We start from the raw sequence: 23,452 nt of genomic DNA, 5'->3' as shown, positions 1-23,452 counted from the left end.
CCCTGTTGCCAGGGTGGAGTGCAGTGGTATGATCTCGGCTCACTGCAACCTCCGCCTCCCAGGTTCAATCGATTCTCCTGCCTCAGCCTCCTGAGTAGCTGGGATTACAGGTGCATGCCACCATGCCTAATTGTATTTTTAGTAGAGATGGGGTTTCACCATGTTGGTCAGACTGGTCTCAAACTCCTGACCTTGTGGTCAGCCTCCCTCAGCCTCCCAAAGTGCTGGGATTATAGGCATGAGCCACTGTGCCTGGTAGCCTCACCTCTTAATACTGTCACATTGGCAATTAAGTTTCAACATATGATTTTTGGGGAACACATTCAGACCACAGCAGCTCTTTCCTTCAGGGAACACTTACCAGCCCTTCCCTAGGCCTGGAGAGTGTTGTTGGGTGTTTTGCCAGTTGAGGCAGGAACTAGTTTCACTCCTCTTTGTGGCCATCTGGTGACTTCAGACTTTCTGGCCCCTGGAGATCATCAGGAGGTGTATGTGCAGGTCACCAAGGCTGTAAAGACCAGGCTTGAATTTGGAGGCCTGACAGTATCTTACATGTTGGCCTAAGTTATTGTCATCTTTTGGCTTTAATACATAGCACTTTGCACTGAAACAGTCAACATTTTTCATATGATATTTGTGAAAGCAAATATATGACTCAATACAATCATGTTACAACAGCCAAATTGAATGAAGATGCTTCACTGTTTCTTTGAGACTGAAATCTAACATTAAGGCTCTGCTGCTGGTTATTGATATATAGATCAGGTTTGTAGCCATTAGCTGACTAGCATTATGAATTTAAGTCTTGGGGGCAGTGTATTTCAGTGTAGTATTTTCACATTTATCACTAAAAAACAGGAACAAAATCACCTCTTCTTATCCAAAAGATGTTTTGAAGAGTAGTGAATGGGGGAAAAATTCCATCTATAATCTGATTATTTTTTCACCACTCTTATGACTTGAATATAAGCTTAGAGGTGCCTAATTTAAAAAATAACTATAACATTACTTTATTCACAATCTGGTAACTATTCTGTGTCTCAGGTTTGATAAATTATAAGGAATTTCGCCATCTTTCCCAATGTTTCAGCTTGAATGGCTTAGATTCTTACTCAACTAAATTATAATAATCTACTCGTTTGAAACAGTAATAAAACAAGCATCTCATTACAAGAGTTACATTTGTTTTTGAAATTACTTTTCTTTTTTGGGGCTGTGTGTGGGAAAAGCTGTTAAGAACTCTTCTGCAATTGTATAAATCTATACTTTGGGCTTAGATATTGAGGTGTTAGCAACGAATTCATCATTTATAGATCATAAGTATCTTTAAAGATAGGCACCTTATTTTCTAAAGCAAGCAAATTAATGTTTTTTTCCCACTGAATGCCTTTTATCAGCAGGGGATTTTTCCCCGTGAGCACTTGAATGAATTCCCTTTTTCTTCTGAGTTGGGGTATTACCATTTTGTGGATAAATAAATGAAGACAGAGACTGTATGAAGAGATATAACAGAGTCAGAATTAGAACTCACAAACTCTGAGTTAATGAAAAAATTTCCAGTAATTGTCTGTTTAGGGAAAAGCAAGCTTGCAGCTTTCCAGCTCCAGATAGATCAAGGGTAGAACCTCTGGGACGTTCTTTTCTGATTTGTATAGAAATTACCCAGAACCCAAGTTTTCTGACCATAACCTGTTGATCCTCAAACATTTAAGAACCAAACGGTGTGCCCTAAGCACTCTGCTATTATCAAGGGGGTGAATGTGTGTGTGTGTGTGTGTGTGTGTGTGTGTGTGTGTGTGTGTGTGTGGATGGAGAGAGGTGTAAACGAAAAATAAAATTCTAAGCCCCACCCCCACCCCCAACCATCTGAACGGACTAATTTCTCAGCCAGGGCTCTTATAAAATTTATCCTGAAAGACTGGTTCAGGCTATGAGGGGAAGTGAGGTTCCGACACGCCTTGTTATATATCAACGTGGACTTTAAATCTGATAAGAAATTTTAGACCTATTCTCTCTGAAGCCTGCTACCCGGAGGCTTCATCTGCTTAATAAAACATTAGTCTCCACAACCTCTTAACCCAGATATTCCTTTCTTTGATCTCTTTAGACAAACTTAACCAATTGTCAACCAGAAAATGTTTAAATTTTCCTAAAGCCTGAAAACCCACCCTCGCGTTGGAGTCGTCCAGCCTTTCTGGACCAAGCCAATGTATTTCTTAAATGTATTTGATGTCTCATGCCCCCCTAAAATGTGTAAAAGCAAGCTGCACCCCAACCACCTTGGACACATGATCTCAGGACATCCTGAGGGCTGTGTCACAGGCCGTGGTCACTATTTAGCTCAGAATAAATCTCTTCAAATATTTTACAATTTGACTCTTTTTGTCGACAGAGGTTACACAAAACCCTCTCCTATGTAAGACTATCAGACGCACGTGATGCCGGTTGTAACGCCAGTGTGAAAAGCTGGACTGCATGGTATGTGCCTGTATATAAGTGGAGGTGCCCAAGGGGATTTCTCTTCACAGCTCATTGAGCATAGCTGACCCGCTAGCTACGGTCTGACACCTCCTGATTTCAGATCCGCCCTGAAAACAATTACATGAATATGCCCCTGCTACTTAGAATACTACCAGGCCTGGAGTCTGAAGTAGACCTCCAAACCCCATCCAATCAGGTAAGGGAGAAAAGTGATAGCCTAACATTCCCTAGCGCTCATAATGTATTATTCCATTACAATTATTTTACTTTTTATCCCTTCCTCTCAGAGGTAAGAAAAAGCTCTATTTCGTTAGGGTTCCGGACGGAGACTCCCCACAGTTCATTTGGGCTTGTTCATCTCCACTTCTTTTTGTATGCCAGGGCAACTTTCCTGCAGCTTCCCTGATACGAATATTTTCCAGACCTGGCACAGGGCGGCCTGCCCCGCCCCCACTGTCCTCCCGGGGCGCGCTGAGGCCGGCTATCCAGCTACCTCCGGCCGGCCAAACTCAGGGGAGCCGGGGGTGGCCTCCTCCACGCTCCTCTCACCCCATTCAGTCTGGCTATTTGTACTCGGCTCTGGCTGTTTTCTGCCAGCTGAGGCCGTTCCAGAAGCGCCGGGCTGGCGGTCCTGGGCTCGGCAGGGGCCCTGCGGGACGGAGGGGTGGCGGCCGAGGCCTGTGGGGCGGGTGGGCTGCGAGCGGCTGGCACCGCGCGGGGACCCAGCGCGCCAGGCGGGAAAGGGGGCGGCGGCCGGCTGGGACCAAGCCGCGGAGGCGCGGCGGGCGCGTGGCGGGCCCGGGACGCCCGGCCAGGGGATTGGCCTCCGCACCGCTGCTCCGGGCGCGTCCCTCGTCGCCTCGGACGTCGACTCAGGCCTCTTCCTCCGAGCAGCCCTCAGTGGCGCCGCCTTAGTGTTCCGGGTCGAGCCCGGAGTGGAAAAGCCTGGGGACGGCAGGGGCGTGACCCAGGCGGCGAAGTAGGTGTGCGGGAGGGCGGCGCGCGGCGGTCAAGCCGGGGCAGTCGGAGGGGCAGCGACCTCTGCGGGCGGGCGGGAGGCGGACGCGCCGAGGCTGAAGGGTCTCCCTGTCCCGGACGGTCGGCTGCCGAGCTCGGGCCCTCGGCGCGTGGCCCTGGGCCGCGGCTCGGAGCAGAAGCGTCGCCCTGGCTGCGCGCTCACGTGGGTCCCAGAGCCGACGACCCGGCGAGGTCCGCGAATCTTGAGTTAGGGTTTGTCAAGTCACCTCGAGCGACTCGAGGAGAACCCGGCTTTCCCACTAGGGGCGGTGATCGCAGTCTCTTTCCTTTAGAAAGTTACTCCGACACTTTTGATCATCCGTCCATAGTAAGGAGGAAAAATAGAGAGCGTGGTTTGTCCCCGGGGAGGGAGTGTTGGAGGATCCCGTCCAGTGGGAAGAGCCAGTTTTAGCGGAGCGGCGCGTCCAGCCCGCGGGTGCTTCAGCCGGGTAAAGGGTTAACTGCATCCTGCCGATTTGGTTTACATGTAAATAGAGCGCAGCTGCTCCGCGCGGCCCCGGCTGGCTCTTTTAAGTTTTTGATTGGTTGCCAATGACATCACCGCCCGTGTTATAACATCTAGGACCCAGAGCCGCGTCGGATAAGCCCTCCTTAAGGAGACGAGGCCACGCCTTCTTCCCCGCCCCCTAGGCTGCCCATTGGCCGCAGGGTTCTGTGAGGTAGCGGTCGGCTTTCGCCGGAATTTTATTGGTCCAACGCGCCGTCGGTCGGCGGCGGGCCCGCCCCCTCAGAACCTTACATTTACAGTGTAGCAAAAGAGAAAGTAACTATGTTGCTGCTGGAGATCAATGAAGCCGAGTGAATGGGGGCTAATGCGCGAGTCCATAGCTGAAGCGGAGCGCCAGATGGTGGAGGGCTGCACTTATTTATGAAGTAAGTGGAAGTCACCGCCACTACTCCTGAGAGCCCGGGACTGGAGGTGGAGGAGTGTAAGCCGGTGCGTGTGTGTGTGTGTGAGTGTGTGTGTGTATGTGAGAGAGACAGAAATATAGAGAGGCGATGCTGACGGAGGAGCCACAGCAGGTAGGGTTATAAGGTTCCGGCTGTTGGCTCCTGCTGCCCTGTGCGTTTACTCTCTCTGTAGTCTACTTGGATTTGGGGCGAAGAAAAAATGAGGTTTGTTGGGATGCTTTGCTGCAGTTTTAAATGCCCGGGGCTCATTAGCGCGCTGTGTGCCGAGGAGTGAAGGGGGAGCGGGGGGATGTTAAGTGCTCCAGGAGTGGGGAAGAAGCCTTCTCTAACCACTTAATTTTCTCTCCAGTGGCGGAAGGGAGAGGGAATAGCTCAGTATTTCTCTGGGAGATTTTTCTGGGCCAGACTGGATGGTTTCACGGGCAGTATATTCGCCCGACCCTGTGCTGCAGGGATGCAGATCTCTCTATACGATCGGTGCGTGTGTGTGTGTGTGTGTGCGTGTGTGTGTGTGCCTCGCACTCTGTGTGAAGGTGGGGGTCCCAGCGTGTGTCTCTGTGAACACCCTTATGCGTCTCTCTCAAAAGAAATGGGCTGTTGATCCTGGACGTGCCCTACCAAGTAACACAATAGCGAAGACTTTCACCGCTTGGTCCAGCCTGGAAACAGTTATAGTTTCTGGAATAGTACTCGCTCTTCAGAAAAAATACTACGCAAGGGAGGGAGGGGTTGGATCCTTCGCTCCCATCCAAAGGTGGGTGAGAGAAACCTGAGTCGGTGGAGATCTGCCGACGTGATGGGTGCGTGCCCCCGTGTGCGCGCGTGAGTGTGGATTCCGTCTGTGACATTTTGGTTCTATGTCAGAGAATGGAACGGTCGCGTGTAGACAGATGATAGATGGCATTTTTCCAGATAGCTCTTAAAGTTCGTTTAGGTGAGTGGTTCTCGCATGGGATTTGCTGTCTTTGCTGTGAGTATGCCTAATAGAAGAAGAGTTAACAAGCCCGGGTCATAGAGTGCCCCTGTGCCTACAGGAGGAAGGAGCTGTCTTTTTGCAGACACTCTGAAATCAGAGATAGATCCCATGGGCAACAATTCACTGCCCCTTTCAACGGGGAAAGGCTAATTGGGAAGCCCTCTTTATGGCATCAGTACTCTTGAAGAGGGGGATATCTATCTGTATGGAATTGAAACCTTATACAACGTGGCTGCCTCCCATTGAGAGAAGCTCTAGGATGCACAGTCTGTGCCAGCCGGAAAGATGAAGAGGGGAGAAGAGCCCAAGTTGTCCTTTCCAGGCAGGAGTGAGGGTGGGGGTAGGTGGGGGAGCAAAGCGTGATGGATTTGCTGGGGTCGGTGTTTCCCGATCTGGCTTCATGGCTTAAGATTTCGTTTTGGGACACTAGTTAGTAGTCAAAAAGGGAAATGCAGATTAATTTATAAGAGTCCAAAAGAAAATATGTGAGGTTTTGATGATTATGTTGTGCTTTTCAAAGGACCTCAATAGAATGGAAGGCAAGAATAGCTCCAGGTTAAGAAGATTCACTTAAGGGGATCCTTTTATTTTGATTTGCAGAAAGTTGACGTCCACCCTGATGTATGTTTAGCTGCTGTACATTTCTGTGAACCATGCCAGTGCTCTTGGTTATCCCTTTGCCTTTGAAGCAAGTGAGGGAATTAAATGGCAAACATGCAAGGGTGGACAAACGGGTCTTTCTCAGATGTTTGCAGTGCACTTCTTCCCAAGAGCTGAGGTTCAGAATAGATCCCTCTTAAGAGTCTTCCCTTCTGTCTTCAACTTTTCTAATTATTTGTGCTTATACCTTCTCTACAGCTGAACTTTTATGTAGGTCCAGGAAAGGTTGTTCATTAACATTTACAGCATTACATCCAAATTTAACCCTAGACTTAGCAACCAAATAGATTGGGGCCCTCAGGTTTGCATCCTCTTTGAATACATAAAAATGAGTTTCAAGTTTTGATAGTGGTATGATAAAGGACAACTAGGACCACTTTGCTCAGCAGGATACAACAGCTTTTCCTAGGGATTGGATGAGACTGCCTTTTGTGTCATGTGACTTTATTCTTTCTTTCCCCCTTCCCCTTCTTTACAGACTGTCTTGAGTTCTTCTTGAATTGCCAGTTTTCAGCCTCCTCATGCCTCCGTCTCCTTTAGACGACAGGGTAGTAGTGGCACTGTCTAGGCCCGTCCGACCTCAGGATCTCAACCTTTGTTTAGACTCTAGCTACCTTGGCTCTGCCGCCCCAGGCAGTGACAGCCACCCTCCTGTCATCGCCACCACCGTTGTGTCCCTCAAGGCTGCGAATCTGACGTATATGCCCTCATCCAGCGGCTCTGCCCGCTCTCTGAATTGTGGATGCAGCAGTGCCAGCTGCTGCACTGTGGCAGCCTACGACAAGGACAATCAGGCCCAAACCCAAGCCATCGCCGCTGGCACCACCACCACTGCCATCGGAACCTCTACCACCTGCCCTGCTAACCAGATGGTCAACAATAATGAGAATACAGGCTCTTTAAGTCCATCAGGTGGGGTGGGCAGCCCTGTGTCAGGGACCCCCAAGCAGCTAGCCAGCATCAAAATAATCTACCCCAATGACTTGGCAAAGAAGATGACCAAATGCAGCAAGAGTCACCTGCCGAGTCAGGGTCCTGTCATCATTGACTGCAGGCCCTTCATGGAGTACAACAAGAGTCACATCCAAGGAGCTGTCCACATTAACTGTGCCGATAAGATCAGCCGGCGGAGACTGCAGCAGGGCAAGATCACTGTCCTAGACTTGATTTCCTGTAGGGAAGGCAAGGACTCTTTCAAGAGGATCTTTTCCAAAGAAATTATAGTTTATGATGAGAATACCAATGAGCCAAGCCGAGTGATGCCCTCCCAGCCACTTCACATAGTCCTCGAGTCCCTGAAGAGAGAAGGCAAAGAACCTCTGGTGTTGAAAGGTAATGCCCCTGCTCCCTTCCCAAGCACGGTCCTGATTAGCCGGGTTCACTTTGGGTTTTCTCATAGAAGTGACAGCATTCTCCTTACCCTGGCTACCAAAGACCAAAATAGACTTTATTCATCTTCCCTTCTATGCTCTTTATTATATTGGTTTAGTAAGAAAAACCTAGCAGCACTGAACTGGAAGCCAGAAGATCTGGGTTCTACCCTTAATTTGGCTTCTAATTTGCATTGTGCAAGTCATTTCACCTCTCTGGGACTGTTTTCTCATCTTTCTGAAAAGGGGCTTTATCCTACCAGATGATAACTCAAGTCATGCCTGGTTTGCTAGCTCTATTCCAATCAATCACTAGTTGGAAAGTTATTGTCTCTCAGACTTAACCACTGTTGATGGAGCAGAGGAAGGAGCAACTATGGTGAACTACAAGTAAACCTACAGATACCAGTTCTTTTTGTGGGAAATTCTTCCTCTTTCTCACCTTTCTGACCAGCTTGACTTTTATGTGGTTTATAAAGTGACCTTGAAGAAGGGCAGAGCTTATTCTAAGGCCCCATAAAAAGTGTAAGTTCACCAACTACATCCATTCCTCTGCCGAGGCTCCAAGGGAACAGAGACATTTTTATGAAACACTCCCCGACTCATTGTTCTTTCTGGCCTCACCTGACAACACTTGGCATCATGGCTCCTCCCAAGATGGAGTAATGTGTCACATGTCCCAGTATACTGAATACAGAATAACTCTGAGATTAGTGGAACTGAGCTCCAGCAGGAGGAATTACTCACCCACTCTTCTTGGAGCACTTTCCATACAGTGTTGCCTTACCTTTCAAAGTAGCCTGCATCTTGTGCCCAGCCTGATTCTCTTTGCCCTTAGATACAGTCCTTTGGGGCACTGTACATCACTTTCATTCGGCATCTTTTACCTGGTGGTGGTAGTGAGAGATAGTCATCTTCTTTCTTCTCTCCTTTTGTGTTTTGAGCCAAGGTACACATTTTTTGGGTCACATCTCCAGCCAGTCTCCTAAAGTGTGTTGACCAAAGGTGTTGCTGAGTTTGAACACATTGCATATTTAAATTGCAATAGGCCATGTGGGTGAGCAAGCTAGTTATTTTGTCTCTATGGGACAGCTCTGCCATTCTCCTTCTTGTCTTCCCAGTGAGGCATTCCACCTTTTGTTAAGCAGCATTCTGGGAAATATAGTTCTGAATTCCACTGACACAATCTCCTCTTCCCACCATCCACTCCCCTCAAGCTAGCCCTCATGGGGCTCCACTACCACAAAGGCACATTTCTCCCTCGGTCTGGTGGGCTTTGCTGGGAAGGAGAACATCATGGAATTGTATGCAGAGAGTTCCAGAAGCACCTAGGCATTTCTTGGTGATGGTGGTGGTGGGTTCTTGGGGTCACAGATATGTGCAGATTTCTTCTGTGTAGCTCTGTATTTTGTTTCTGTATTCTTGTTTGGTTGACTTTGAGTGATTCCCTAACCCTGCTATTGTCTTACCATAATCTTGGCATGTCTAGCCTCTTACAAATGAGAAAGTCCCACCTGGAAATTCCCCAATTGTAATAGTTTGTCTTGGGGAGCAAAGAGGAGGATAGCCAATGATCTTGATGATCTCCTCTTTTCTCAGGCAGAGCAGGGATTCAAGATAAAAAGCAAGTCTTTTGTGTCTCCATGATCTGTGGAGGGGAAACAACACAGGTCAAGATGCCCCTAGACCTGAACATGGGGGTGACTAGGAGGAGCTGCAGACCCTACTCTAATTTGCAGAGAGTGGAGCTGTGTATAGGGGTGACCCGTCAGTCACTGAGAAGTGAATTTCCTGGGTGCTACTGGTGAAAGTGGGTGCCTCTCTCCCTTTCATGTGGATGCAGCTGAGGAGCTGGACAGCCTGGGCTTGTTCCTCAATGTCAGAGAGTAAGATTGCCTCAATGGGGCGGGGCCAGACACACCGCTGACCTCACCACTAGGCGCCCTGGGCAGCCGCTGTGAGGCCTCGTCATTTTCGAGTTGGTGAGACACGGCGGCGGTCGACTTGGAAGACGCTCTGGTGGTAGAGGTTAGATTATTTGTAGCTTTTGGGACCTTTTCTTCAAATATCTGGGAATTTGGTTGAAAATATGTAGTTCAGGAGTGAAAGGATCTGTAATCTACTTTACAATTATCATTGTCATTTTGGCATTTTTGGGAGAATGGCCTAAAATTGGGACCAAGATGGAAAAGAAGGGAAAGGAATGGGCCAATATTAGAATGCCCTTCATTATCCTTTGAACTTGGTAAACCAGAGATTAATACCATAGCACCATTGTGATGAAGGACAGGGTGGGCATTCCCCACAGGCATGACCAGCAGACTTCTCCTAGCTTCTTGAGTGGATCAAGCAGATCATTCTGGTCTGGCTTCTCTCAGATTTATTTGAGTAATCCTCTTCCTTGGTGATAAGATTATATTTCAGCAAGAGTGGTAGTGGTACCATTTTGGAATGAGTAATTTTTGCAGGGAAGTTGGTTGGGGGGGCATGGTTAGAACATAAGGAGGAAACTTCTAAGGGCTTGTTATTTTCAGAGATTTCAGTACAATCTTGGGTAATTTATGGCTGCCCCATCTGATGCTACGGTTTATGTTTGTAAACACTGGTTGCTACCCTCCCTATCCAAGCTCCTTGTCCCCTTGTCTCCATGCCATGCTCTCCATTTTTGGTGCTGTCTGTCAAGCAGAGCGGCTGCTAACTTGCCATTTTAGTAATGCTGTGTCAGGTTGGGAAGAAACCGATCAGAGGCATGGCAGCCCCCGGGATTAAGTTACTGTTCTAATTTACAGTGCCCTCCCTATTGTGACCTGTGTTAGAATCTGTATTTTAGTCTCATCTTCCAAAGAATAACCTGTGCTTCTCTTTAACTTGGTGAAAATGATCCAAATGAATAAGTATTTAGGGATTATGAGGTCTTTGAAAGAATTATAATTTGTTTTACCCAAAGTTGATTTTTAATCAACTAAAACTTGGTTTCTAGTCAAACTGAATAAGAAAGCTAAACAATTCTAGACCATTGAAAATGAGAGCTACCATTTTTGCTATAAAGTTCTTGGGGCTCCTTTTCTTTTCAGCAAAGCTGGGTCCAGGGAAATAATTAGTCATTTACCTGGGTAGGAAAAGATAGTCTACTGCCCCCTCTTCTCAAAGATAGTATATGCCTTTAAAAATTTTATGAGCATTTTCAAGCATATAGAAGAGCAGAAAAGTATGTAATGAACACCCATATACCTATCAACCAGATTAAACAATTATATTTTTCCTATTTGCTTTATCTTTTCTGTTGAAATATTTAAAAATATGGTATAGATTACATTTTAATGTATTTAAGTATGTTTAATATTTAAACTTAATGTTTCAAGTTTAATAAAGCTGGAAATATTATATAGTATAGTATAATATGAACAACATTTTTACTCCTAAATACTTCAGTGTCATGTACCCATTTTTAAATGCTTTTCAACTTGAAATCCCTCTGTGACTGACTGGCAGTCAGGTCTGCTGAGGAGCTTCCCTCCCTGAGAGTGGGACGGCTTCAGGTGCCTCCTTGGGGTCTGTGTTTCGCCCTTCCTCCCTGACATGTCACAGCCCATGCCTGTACTTGCTCTATGCTGTTGTAAAACAAACACTGACCAACTGCTACAATCTTTATAGCCCTGTTCTCTTCCAAAGTTCTTTACTGTGGAATGAGAGAAGAGGGAAATGGTTTAAGTGGATGATCCATGGGAGGATTTGATCATGCAGGGAGTTAGGCCTTTATACTATAAAACTTCATCACTCCTGGGAATTGAGTACCATAGATTGCACACTTTTCCTAGTGGAAAGGGATTCAGAAATATAACCTTGTTGGCAACGTAGAGTTCTATGGGAAAGTGGATGGCTAGGCTCAGAAATCAGAGACCTTGTGAAAAATATTGTTTCTTCCCTTTTTGGGGGGATGGGGTGGGGAAGGGAATAAAAGTCTCCCCTTGTCTCTCAGAGATGTTATAAGGACTTTACAAAAGATATCTGAAATAAAGACATCTACATTGACAAACTTGCTGCTGTTATTCTGAACCTCTGGTTAACATTCAAGGCTAAAATGCGAAACATCAGCCTTGTAGCAAATGATGGAGAAATGAAGACAGAACTTTGGATCTAGTCAGCTTGAATTCTAGCCTTGGCTCCCCTCTTACTAGGTATGTGCCCCTGGGCAAGTTGCTTAATCCCACAGTTCCTTAGTTACCTCATTCACAAAAAGAGGATATAACAATAGGTATCTCAAAGTGTTAGTTTCTGAAATAAAAGAATTAATGTGTGTAAAGTGTTCAGAACTTTACACACATACGTGGTAAGCATTTCATAAATATAGTAGGATGTTATTATTGATATTGATTGAAAAGAAATGATGGCACCAGTATAAAGGCAAATTTGGCTCCTAAGGAGTACAGATAACAAGCTAGGTATAGTAGTGTGTGTGTGTGTGTGTGTGTGTGTGTGTGTGTGTGTGTGTGTGTGTTGCTATGGCTTAAAAATAACTTGGTGACTATTAACTAATTTAAGTAGCATAGAGTTGGACTGCCAAGTAATTGCAAAAACATATTGGGCCAAGAAGCTGGAGTAATTTGGGTATATCCCAAAATTATTTGTTTTAAGGAAATTTATAAAAACATGATAATAATTCTGTCCAACTAATGTCCCATAACAAAACAATACAAGTGTAAAACCTTTTAGCTTTGCTTCTGTTGCCTCTCATCATCTTAGGAGGATTTATTTTTGGAACAAGGATTGAGGTCTGACTATAAAAAGGTAGATGGAAGGAGGGGTGAGCTGGTTCCTAAGCCTGGGGTTGTGATGAGTCGAAGTGTGAAGGAAAAAGGAAGGAGTTGAATGACCTGCTCCTGTCTTTTAGGAAGTCCTGAAACTTCTTTCTGAACTGCTGAACAGTTAGTTGGCTGTCCTCTCTCTGAGCTTTTGGGTACACTCTCCTGCTTCCTAACTTACATGTAGGTGAACAGATAATAGAAATGAACTCTCTCCCGTCCACGTTCAATGCTTCATCTGTTCCTCATTCATGATGTGCTCAGCAGAGTGAAATTTTGCTCACTTACACCTGGGTTCAAATCTAGGCTTTCCACCGACCCACTGTGTGCCGTTAGGCAACTCACAGGATCTCTCAGAGGCCAGGTTTTCTTCATTATAAAGCAGGGACAGCTTTAGCAGCCTAGGATGAAACAAGGTGATATAAAGTACCTGGCATGTAGACGGCTCTTAAGCCTCTGGACCCTGCTGTCCTGCTCTCATGCCCTAATCTCAGAACCTCTTACATTGCGGGGAGTAGGAAGGTAGGACTCGGGGTGGTGAGGAGGATGAGCAAGTCGTTCTAAGCACAGCACTGTGAGAGCATGTTAAATATGAACACGCTTGCCCTTACCAATTCAGAACAGTTAACATAATCATCTGGCTTGTCAAGGACAGGTTCACGAAACTCCTCTCCTGGCAATAGTAGATAATGATTTCAGATCAGAAAAAGCAAAGCAGGGGAAGGAAACTGAATAGGTAAAGCAGTTTGCCTAATTTTGTTTTCAAAACATGTGTGAATAGGAGAAAGGAGAGGGAGAATGGTGAATATGTACACTCTTCTACTTGGTCCTTTGGGCAAACCCATCTGGAGGTCGGACCAAATAACAGGAGCAGAAAAACTTTCTGTCACATGCTCCTGGTGCATACACCCACAGGGACTGGGTGGGAGCTTTTGATCAGTAGCAAAATCTAATTCCTTCAACCCTGTGTTATCAGAAGCCAGAGCCTCCGTGCCCCAGCATTACTGAAGAGCAGTTTGGGCATAAAAGTGTGTTATGTTGGAGTGCTTAGGCAATTTAATCCAAGTTGGTTGAAAAAGATACACTACATACTAAGGGGAGAAATTTTAGTTCCAGGAGAGGTCATCTCACCTTTTTTGAACCAAAGAATCCCAGCTTTGATGATAGCAAGAAACTTTAGAAGGTCCCTAATCACTAGTTTTCACTGCAGTCTGTACATTGGTATCACCAATGTGATTTATAACCTATGGGGTTCAATTCCTGTGTCCAGAGAGCCTGATTAAATTGATCTGGGGTGTGGTTTGTACATCAAGATTTTTTAAGGCTCCAGGGGTGATTCTAACATGCAGCAAAGTTTGAGAACCATTGATCTAGTCCAGCCTTCTCATTATGCCACTACAGAAAAGGGGCCTGGAGTGGTTTATGACTTGTCCAAGGTCACATGCATGATTAATTTTAGAGACTTGGTCCTTAATGTTAAAGTAGGTCTTGCCAAGTTGATATTCAATAGATATCAGTATATTGATGTATTTGTATGTATTATTATTTAATAACAGAATCTAATACATAGCATAAAATATAAGCTAATTAATATTTTTGAGTACTGATGCCTTTTTGCTTGAATTTTGAGATTTTAGTTCAGAATTAAAAAGACCAAAGTCTGAGGACTTTTGAAACCAGCAGTTCATGGTCTATATATATACCTGGATATTAGAATATGGACCAAATATTAATGTCGATTTAATCTCCACGTCTAGTGAACCTAGTGGTTTAGGCTGTTTAACAGCTATCAAAACAGGTATCAAAGAAGCCCAACCATTTTAGGCTTTTAGGAACTTTTTGGTAGGTGGTCTCCACAGCTATACAAACTTACGGATAGAGTAGATTCATTTGTTTGTTCAGTAAACATTGCTGAATGTCTTCCATGTGCTAGGCACTAATCTGCAGGCTGAGGAATCTGCATCACAATGCTTATCATCCAAATGCTAGAAAGGGAACATATATGGATGAGACCAGTCTTCCAGATCCTTTCCATCTTGAAATCGTGTTCGTGTTTTTATTCTTTATCCTCTTCTGCCACACAAGCTTATTTAGGGAGTGTTTCATCTTCAGGAAATTTTTTCCCCCTGTGAAGCACGTTTGTACTTTTTTTTTCCCTTTTCTCTTTTAAGAAATAGCCTGGCCTTTTCTGAATACGTCACAGGCCAATAGAATTTCTTTCCAATGCATTGGTGAGAAAAGAAATGATCTGTTAGTTTTTAATGAAAAAAGAAATATATATCCCCTCTCTGCCTCAAAAGCTCAGGGCTGACGAGTCTTCTCTGTGTGGGAGAGTGAAACTTTGTAATTTGGATTTTATTAATTTTGTACATGTTGGTGATAGGAATAAGGGCTTTGTTTATTTCACCTGCATGCTCTCTATGGAAAGAGGATGTGCTCAGCAAACAAGCATTGTAAACAGTATTTCAGAGACAAGGTTTTGGCCTGCTTTAAAAAAAGTGTTTGCAAGTACAATTAAAAACCAGTATAAGGGACAGAGGTGGGATGAAAACATGTCTCTAAGATATCAAAGTCTGTGTTATTTCCCCTAAATCCCCTTCAAGGAGATTTGAATCCCTCTTCAACAAATTTTCCTTTGTTATGTTTCTATTATATATACTGTAGACTCTGTATTCACGAGTGTAATCTTACTAATTCAGAAAAAAATAGGGAAAGAAAATGAGTACAACCTGTAGCCTGAATTTTATTATAAAAGATTTTAAAATATACATTTTATATCAAAATTGATGTAATCTTTTAATAATGAAGTCTTCAATTCTTTAGATGTTTTCATCCATAACCCAAGAGTGAAATCTTGGCATCTGTTTTTTTTTAGGTTATGTATACATCATGTATTATTACTTAAAAGTTGGAGTTTACATATATATAGAGAGATATAGATATATGTATTTTTTTTTCATTCTAGCCCCTCACTCAAGCAAGATCCATATTTTATGTAACTTAAAAGGAAAGGAAAGAAACATTGAGCAAAAGTTTTTGGATAAGAAAATGAGTAATGCAGGCCTAGTACTTTCATACAAGATAAAGGCTGTTACCCCATGCTCTGCCTCTGGCAAAGTAGAGAATCACTTACAGAAGAAAAGGATTTGTGGATGCATCAAATTATCTGCATTGCCCTTTATGTTTTATGTGTGGTAAAGGCCTACTCATGCTGCTGCCCCCAACCCTGGCCCCCTGACCTGAATTTCAAAGAAAACAAAACAAAGCGCAACCCTTCCTGAGTGCTTCCATCAAGGGATTTTGCTTCCTTGCCTTACCACTTAAGATAGGACCACTGTCAGGCATCTGCTGTCCATTGCTCATACCAAGTAAACAGATTAAACTGCCTGATCCAGGGAGTAGCATCAGGCCTGTCCTCCCATTGAGGAGCTTAAACCTCTCATGTTCTAATGTGAACTCAACTGATCTTATTTTGTGTCCTGAGGCAAAGAGGCAGTCACCATTTTGGGTCAGAACATCACTTATATTTATCTTATGGAAGAAATAATCTCACATTCTTGGTATCACAGCCCTGAGCTTCACTACCATTGAGCTAAATATTACCAGCTGTTGCTACTGGCAAGAGAGAAGCAAAAAACAAATTGAAAGGAGAAAAAGGAGGGGCGAGGGAGTAGACAGACAAGAATCACATGAGAGTAGAGGCTCTCAGGGTGACAGCAACGCATCTCCTAGCTCCCAGAACTGAGTTCTGGGCTCCAGTATTCAAGACTGTGAGTCATTTTCTACAATCGTTATAGTGTTTCTATTCCCATCTTATAATAAGACTAGCCACAAACTTCTAAAACGGCCTTCCCTGAAGAGATAGGGGATATTTTGTTTTTTCTTTTAATTTTTATTCTTATTCAAATGCTATGTTTTCATGATAAGACTTTAAAGGAATGCGTGTTACGATTCTCATGAGGTGATATTTTAATGTGCCAGCAGAACATCAGTTATTCACATATAACTACTCTGGCTCTGACCAACCTATCATCCCTGAAATTAGAAAATTATTTTCCAGATAGTTTGGAAGAAAAAACAATTAAAAGCTATTGAATGCTTTCTAGATGCTGGGCATTGGGCCGTCATATATGTATCTTATTTAGTTCTCAGAGAAGCTCTGTGAACGTCATTTTACATCCTAGCTTTTATAGCTAAGGAATCTGAGGAAGAGATTAAATATTTTCTCCCTTGTTATTAACTAGTGAGTGAGAGGATAAGAATTGAAATCCAGTTCTTTTGATTTTAAAGCCCATGTTCTATTCAGGCTGGCCATATCTATTTGCAAGTGAGCTATATATCTCATTCCTTACGGTGGCTTTAGTTGTGCCTTACTTCTGCCTTATTAAAACGCCATCCCCCTTTCCCCATTTTTCTTGTATATCCTCAAATAAAAATTCAGTGCTAAGATGAGTAGTCTATTCTGTGTACTTCAGGTGGAACTGGCTTCCCAGTAACCTTGCCTCAAATTCTATTCCAGATTTGGAAACTTTACATTTTGGTCATGACAGTTTTTTAAAAAATGACAAATTAATCCGAACAAACTTTTGAAAATGTGATAATTCTCTCTAACATATATGAGGTATTTCTTCTATACCAGATTCTGTGCTAAAAGTGTTATGTCTCATGATCACATTCCAATTTACATATGAGGGACTGAAACTTGGAGGGGTTCAGGCACCTGCCCAGAGTCACTCAGCTGGTGCATAGTGGATCCTGGTGTAGCTCTGATAGGCTTCTGCTTAGTGTGCTTTGATGCCTGGAACCTTAGAATTCATTCTCTTAGTAGCCTGTGGAGAAAAGGATGATATTTCCTGCTTCTGCGTGTATTAATAAACCCACTTTCTAGAGTAGGAAGTAGATGAGTAAAGCTAAAGAAAAGTACAGGTACAAAGTTAGGTATCATGAGCAAGAAAGAGCCTGTGAAGAGTATGATGGCTGCATCCTAAAGACTCTAATGCCCAAAGGTATCTGATTGTTTATGCTTTATATTCATTGTCTGCCCTATTAGTGTGGGTTATAATGAAAACTATAGATTTTTTTCCTACAAGTATGTGAAGAAAGAATCTCTAGTAGGTGCTTATTGCCTTTTGGGAAGGTTAATTCTCAGGGTAAGTGAACAGATCCTATCAAACCATTTACTATTTAGTATCTCTCCTCTCCTTTCCTAATCTTTCTTATCTCTGTTCTTCCCTTCTATAGTCAGCCTACAAATTTGGCCCAGGTAATCTGAGGGTTTGGCAAAGACAGACCATGGGGAAAATAATAATGAACATATTTGAAGGACAGCAGGATGGACCCCTTGGAATCCTGCTTTAGGTGCAGCATTCACAGAGGTAGAATCTGTCTTCTGACAGACCACCCAGCTGCACACAGTTAAAGTATGTGACTGTTCTCTCAGATATCAAGTATAAAGCTTTGTCACTGTCTAAGTTCATTTTATGCTGCTAAAACAGAATACCCAAGACTGAGTAATTTATGAAGAACCAAAGTTTATTTGGCTTATGGTTCTGGAAGCTGGGAAGTACAAGAGCAGGGTGCCAACATCTGGCAAGGGTCATCCCATAGTGGAAGGCATCACATGATGAGCAAGTGTGCAAGAAAGGGGGAGAAAATGGGGGCTAAGAGTTCATCCTTTATATTAGGACCCACTCCTGTGATAACCCATTCCATGGAATGGCCATGTGATTATGGCCTTAATCCACTCTTGAGGGTGGAGCCCTCATGGCCTAATCACATCTTAAATGTCCCATATTTAAGTATCGCTACAGTGGCAATTAAGTTTCCAATACATGAAGTTTGGGGGACATATTCAAACCACAGCAGTCACATCACCCCAAACATTTCAGGTCCTCCAGTGAGAGGGGAATGGAGGGGGACATGGGTGATCAAGGTGATCGAATTAGTGAATAGAGAACAAAATTTAAAAATCTGAGCATTTTTTGGTCTGAAATATAAAAATAATTCTGAGAAAGCTTAAAATAAATTCAAACAGGTTAACTTTATTTATCATAAGTTCTCACATTTACATGGCAAGGTGAATTTTCTGAACCAGAACAACCCCAGAATAACTTTAGAAATGTTGAAAACCCACAGAATTATAGTCCACTGCACAGTAAGCAGTTACTTACTCTATGTTGAATTTAAAAAGAAAGGAAGGAAATTTTTCAGGGAAACACGGTGTCACAGAATTATGAGAGATGTTATCAAATATTTGATCCAACCATCCCATTTTATAGACATGGAAACTGATTACTTACCCAAGAAGATATAAGTAGCTAGTAGCAGTGCTGACATAGGATTCCTGTTTCCTACCTCTCAGTTTAGGATGTTTAAAAGCCCAACTGGTATGTAATCCTTTGGATTAGTATCTGAGTTGTTATTAAATAAGCAAATCTTGTGGATTCAAGTGTTCAGCCAGGTCATTTCATAATTTTTCTCATTACCTTTCTTATGAGCCTATTTAGTGACTTCTCATTAAACGAACTGGCTGATGCTCCCTCATATTTATATTCAGCCTTCCTATAAAGAGTTTATATATTTTCTTGTGAAGGGAGTATAGTTTAGAGGTTAAGAGCACAGATTCTGGAGCCAGACTGCTGAGTTTGAATTCTGATTTTGCCAATTATTATAATTTTGAAGTTGGACCAATTCAGTTTTGTGTGCCTCTGTTTGCTTGTCTATAAAATGGGGAGGGTAATGGCTCTTTTCTCATGTCCTCTAAAGCACATGTTGCAGATCAATTAAGAATTAGATAATATATGTATAAGTGCTTTAAACAATGACTACACATACTAGCTAACATTTATTAAAAATTTACTGTAATTATAATATTGAATATCTACAATAATAATAGTTCATAATCTGCTTATATTCAACTGACATATGAGTAGTTTAGTTCAGTAAAATGCTTTGATGTCACCACTAATGGAATATAAGTAGGAGATACTTTTTTAATGTTTGGTAGATCTTTTTGTTTAAACATTTGGAAAAACCCAATGTTCTTGTGGGGTAGATAGATAACTATATACTTTTTTTTTTCCTGAATTAGTGCCATGCTGAAAAATTATCTGCTATTTATTTCTGCATAAGGAAATCTTATAAAGTCTTAGCAGAAACACTTTATGTATACTCATTGTTAGGATATTAAGAACATTTTAGAAAGAAAAAAAAAAAAAAAAAACTAATCCCGCCCTGACTGGCCTAGTTTCACTTTTCATGTTCTTTTTGTTCTCTTCCCATATATGTGCATGTTTTGCAGAGTTTCTCATATAGAAACGGAAATTCATTTTCAGTTTCTATTGCAGGTACTTTTGCTTCCTGTGTTGTCATCCTAGATTTTCTTATCTAATGCTGTAACCTGTTTTATTACATTTTACTTACTTGCCTATGAATGTAAATTAAGCTTGTTTCCAAGGTTTTGATGTGACAAGAGAAACCTCTTGAGGGAAACCCTTGTTTGGAATTTTCTCCACCATCCCATCCAATTGCACTCCCCATTTAGAGAAATGGGTACTAGCTGCCATTTTGGGTGGTCGTTGCCAGTGTGAGTTTATTTTTCTCCCCAATTCTCTTTCACTTTTTAAATTTCTCCTTTTCTTTCCTGAATAGAAGATCCAACTACCTATCAGAGTTGTGAGTTTTTAGGGACATCTTTATCCTTGGCCACAGATCTTGATACCAGTCCTGGATGTGTGTGTTTACTGCAGGTCCTCTAAGGCACATGTTGCAGATCTTGTACCTCTTTGATAGGCAGAGTGAGGACATGTGGAAGCACCACTCAGCGCTATTAAAAATCAGAAGCTACTGTGGAAGTGAATGATCTGGCAGGGCTAACAACAGCTCCTTGTTTCATAAATATGAGTCACTCCCAGTTTTACACTGTAGATAAAACACTCTGAAAGGGACAATAAAAACAGCAAGAGGAAGACTTACTGAGATGCTGAGTACATGTGTTTGTGTCTCCCTCCCTCCCAACTTTTCTAAATACCAAGGTTTTAGTGCAGTGCTGAAGTATTCTGAGGGCTTAAGCAGACACAGGCAGCAAAAACACATCAGAATGGAAAGATAATTCCCATGAGTTCTTTTTGCCAAATTGAGGTAAAGTGCCCTTTAAACAGGAGAGAATGCTTTGACAGATAATTAGCTTGTCTTCCTTGATAAAATATATGACTTGGATTGAGTTTATTATAATTTTGCATATTATGTAAAAATCTATTCATGTACCCTTATTAGATGAATCTCTTAATTCCTACCTTGAGGGTGGCGAGAAAGCCCCATTTCTGCTCCAGTGAGAATAGAAAGAACTGGATGAATGCTGTGGTGATGGCGTCCAGAAAGCCTCTCTTTTTTTTTTTTTTTTTTTTTTCNTTTTTTCCTTTTTGTGGAGAACGGGGTCTCGCTATATTGCCCAGGCAGGTCTTGAACTCCTGGGCTTAATCTATCCTCCCGCCTCTGCCTCCCTAAGAGCTGGGATTACAGGCGTGAGCCACAGCGCCCGGCCAGAAAGCCTCTCTTACAAAGATTGAGAGGAACCAAATGTGGGACACCACTACTAAAAGGCACAGAGATTTCATATTAATATATGCATTTATTAAAACAAACTTTGAGAATACTTTTAGGCCTGAGAATGAGATGCTACAAAGTTGCCTAAATAATTACCTTGAAATCAATCTCTTGCTGGTGACATTCTTCTGGCTTCACAACATGGAGCTTTTTCCAGGGAGTGGAGTAAGTGATTGGCTGGTACAGTTAGCTGCTGGCTGGGCTGTGGCTGTGGGAGGTAGCCTGAGAGGGCATGGAGCAGTTGCTCAATGACTCAATGAGTCAAAGCTCCTTTCTGCAGTTTTTCCTCCCCCCTACTCCTTAACCATTCTGAGCTCCTTCAGGCATCCCCGTGTATCTGCATACTGCTTTGGGGGTATCTTTCCTCATTCAAAGCTATTGTCATGGCCACTTGATTTGGCTCATGTTAAAAGATGTGCTGGGAGATGTGAGAGTACTGAAATAAAAGAGCATCCTGTGGTTAATTGATCAGAGAGCCTCTCTTCTCCAAGTTGGAGTGTTCTTTTCCTGAAAAAAGAGTGGCTATTTAATGTTCACTGGGAGCCGAATGGCTTCCTGGTGTAGTGGCTTATAGCACCTTAGATTTTGGTCATTGGTCACGACCTCTCCACATGCATGCACACACATTCACATGCAAACACATGCACGTTTTAGTTAACATTTGTAGAATGGGAACAATGATGACACTGAGCATTAACTCATTTAATGGGGATAGCAACCATATTATTAAATCTGTCTGCAGTGTCCAGTGTAATAGCTTTGCTACAAGCCAAATGTGGCCATTGAGCACTTGAAATGGGGCCAGTCCAAGTGGAGAAGTGCTGTAGATGTGAAATATGTGCTAGATTTCAAAAACTTTATGTAGAAAATAATGTAAAATATTTCATTAGTATTTGTTTTAATATTGACTCTTGAAATGATTATATTTGGACATGTTAAGAAAAATATAGTAGCAATATTAATTTTACCTGTTTCTTTTTAGTTTCTAGAAAGTAGCTACTAGAAAAAATTTTTGTTATATAGTAGTCTGAATTGCATTTCTATCAAACGTTGCTGCTCTCTCTGTGGTAATAACAGTATTATCATCCCCACATTTTAGATGAGGAAATTGAGGCTGAGAGAGGTTAGGTAAGTTGCCCAAGTTACACAGTAGAAGGCCACACTCAGACCTGCCTGACTCCAGAACCCATACTCTTTGTCACTAAGAAACTGCTATATAATAAAGAATTTGTCTGGCTTTGTCCTCAGTTCCTGGGAAATAATTTTTAAACCCTTGGAATTCCCCGAGTGATAGGGGTGTCTTTGTTGTGCATGATAAGCCCCTTGGATCACACCTGAGTTTATGCTAATGAGATGACTCAGGATGAGAATTTGTCATCAGAAAGGCATCCAAGTGATTAGAAGGTCGGACTTTGTATTAGTTCAGCCTCCTCAGCAGAGGAGAGCGGGACTGAAGATTGAGTTTAATCACAAGGCCAATAACTTTTTAATCAAGTATGCCTAAGTAATGGAACCCCAATATAAACTATGGCCACCAAAGCTCAGTTAAGCTTCCTAGTTAGTAAACACATTGGTGTGTCAGCAGGGTAATGTGTTCTGATCCCACAGGGAGAAGGCCTAGAAGCCCCATATTTAGGACCTTACCAGACATTGCCCTATATGTGTCTTCATCTGGCTCTTCCTGATTTTGTAGCTTTTATAATAAAACTATCGTCATAAGGATAGGGCTTGAGTTCTGTGAGTCATTCTAGTGAATTATCAAACCTGAAGCATTGTAGAAGCCACAGAATTTATAACCAGCTGGTTAGAAGTGTGGGTGGCCTGGGAGCCCCTGAACCTGTGGCTAGCGTCTAGAAGTGAGGGCAGTCTTGTTTGAGACTGTGGCCTTAACTTATGGAGTCTGCACTGACTCCGCTTAGTTTCAGAATTGTATTGCAGTATTACAAGAATAGACTGCTTTTATTTGGATGGATGTATTAGGAGAACAGCAGCTGAGAGAGCTAAGTGCTGCAGCTTAACTTGCTTATCTCTGTAACACCATTTCCTTGGTGACAATGGCCATTTGCATTCTAGACTTGGAAAATGACTCAGTCTTTGAGCAACTGCTTTTGACCACTAGGATCAGTCGGGAGGCAGGCAGGCCTCTGAGACCTTCATACTCAAAACCCTTCAGGCTGTAATCTCTGGGGCCTGTATTTCATCACTCAAATAGCATCATGTTAGTGGTGGTGACATACATATGTGTTGGTCCCTCTTTGATGCCAGGGATTCTTAAATACTGGTTTTGGGATTAAAATCTTCATGTGAAGCTGACATAGGGTGATACTACAGTTGAGGAATATTTTTATTTTATTTTTATTTTGAGATGGACTCTCGCTCTGTCGCCCAGTCTGCACTGCAGTGGCATGATCTTGGCTCACTGCAACCTCTGCCTCTGGGGTTCAAGAGATTCTCCTGCCTCAGCCTCCCAAGTAGCTGAGACTATAGGCGTGCACCACCATGCCCAGCTAATATTTGTATTTTTAGTAGAGATGAGGTTTTGCCATATTGGTCAGGCTGGTCTTGAACTACCGACCTCCTGATCTGCCCACGTCAGTCTTCCAAAGTGC

The 23,452-nt window shown here is 42.9% G+C and overlaps 1 protein-coding gene across 3 annotated transcripts in view; it reads left to right on the top strand.

Moving 5' to 3' along the window:
- Positions 1–4,083: 4,083 nt before the first annotated feature.
- Positions 4,084–23,452, top strand: part of DUSP10 (dual specificity phosphatase 10) — a 40,696-nt gene continuing 21,327 nt past the window's right edge. The window contains exons 1-2 of one of the 3 annotated variants that reach the window (XM_017526358.2): positions 4,084–4,392; positions 6,546–7,399. In XM_017526358.2, coding sequence (XP_017381847.1) covers positions 6,589–7,399 — 811 coding nt within the window. In that variant the 5' untranslated portion in view covers positions 4,084–4,392; positions 6,546–6,588. Of the gene's footprint in view, positions 4,393–4,464; positions 4,636–5,190; positions 5,366–6,545; positions 7,400–23,452 lie in introns of those variants that run through there. The other 2 variants (XM_037737709.1, XM_037737710.1) reach the window with 2 other exon arrangements.

Source organism: Cebus imitator, unplaced genomic scaffold, assembly GCF_001604975.1.
Source record: "Cebus imitator isolate Cc_AM_T3 unplaced genomic scaffold, Cebus_imitator-1.0 Scaffold42, whole genome shotgun sequence".
In the NCBI taxonomy this organism is placed as follows: domain Eukaryota; kingdom Metazoa; phylum Chordata; class Mammalia; order Primates; family Cebidae; genus Cebus; species Cebus imitator.
The sequence above is the reverse complement of the archived record's forward strand: the minus strand, read 5'-3'. Positions and strand labels throughout refer to the sequence as shown.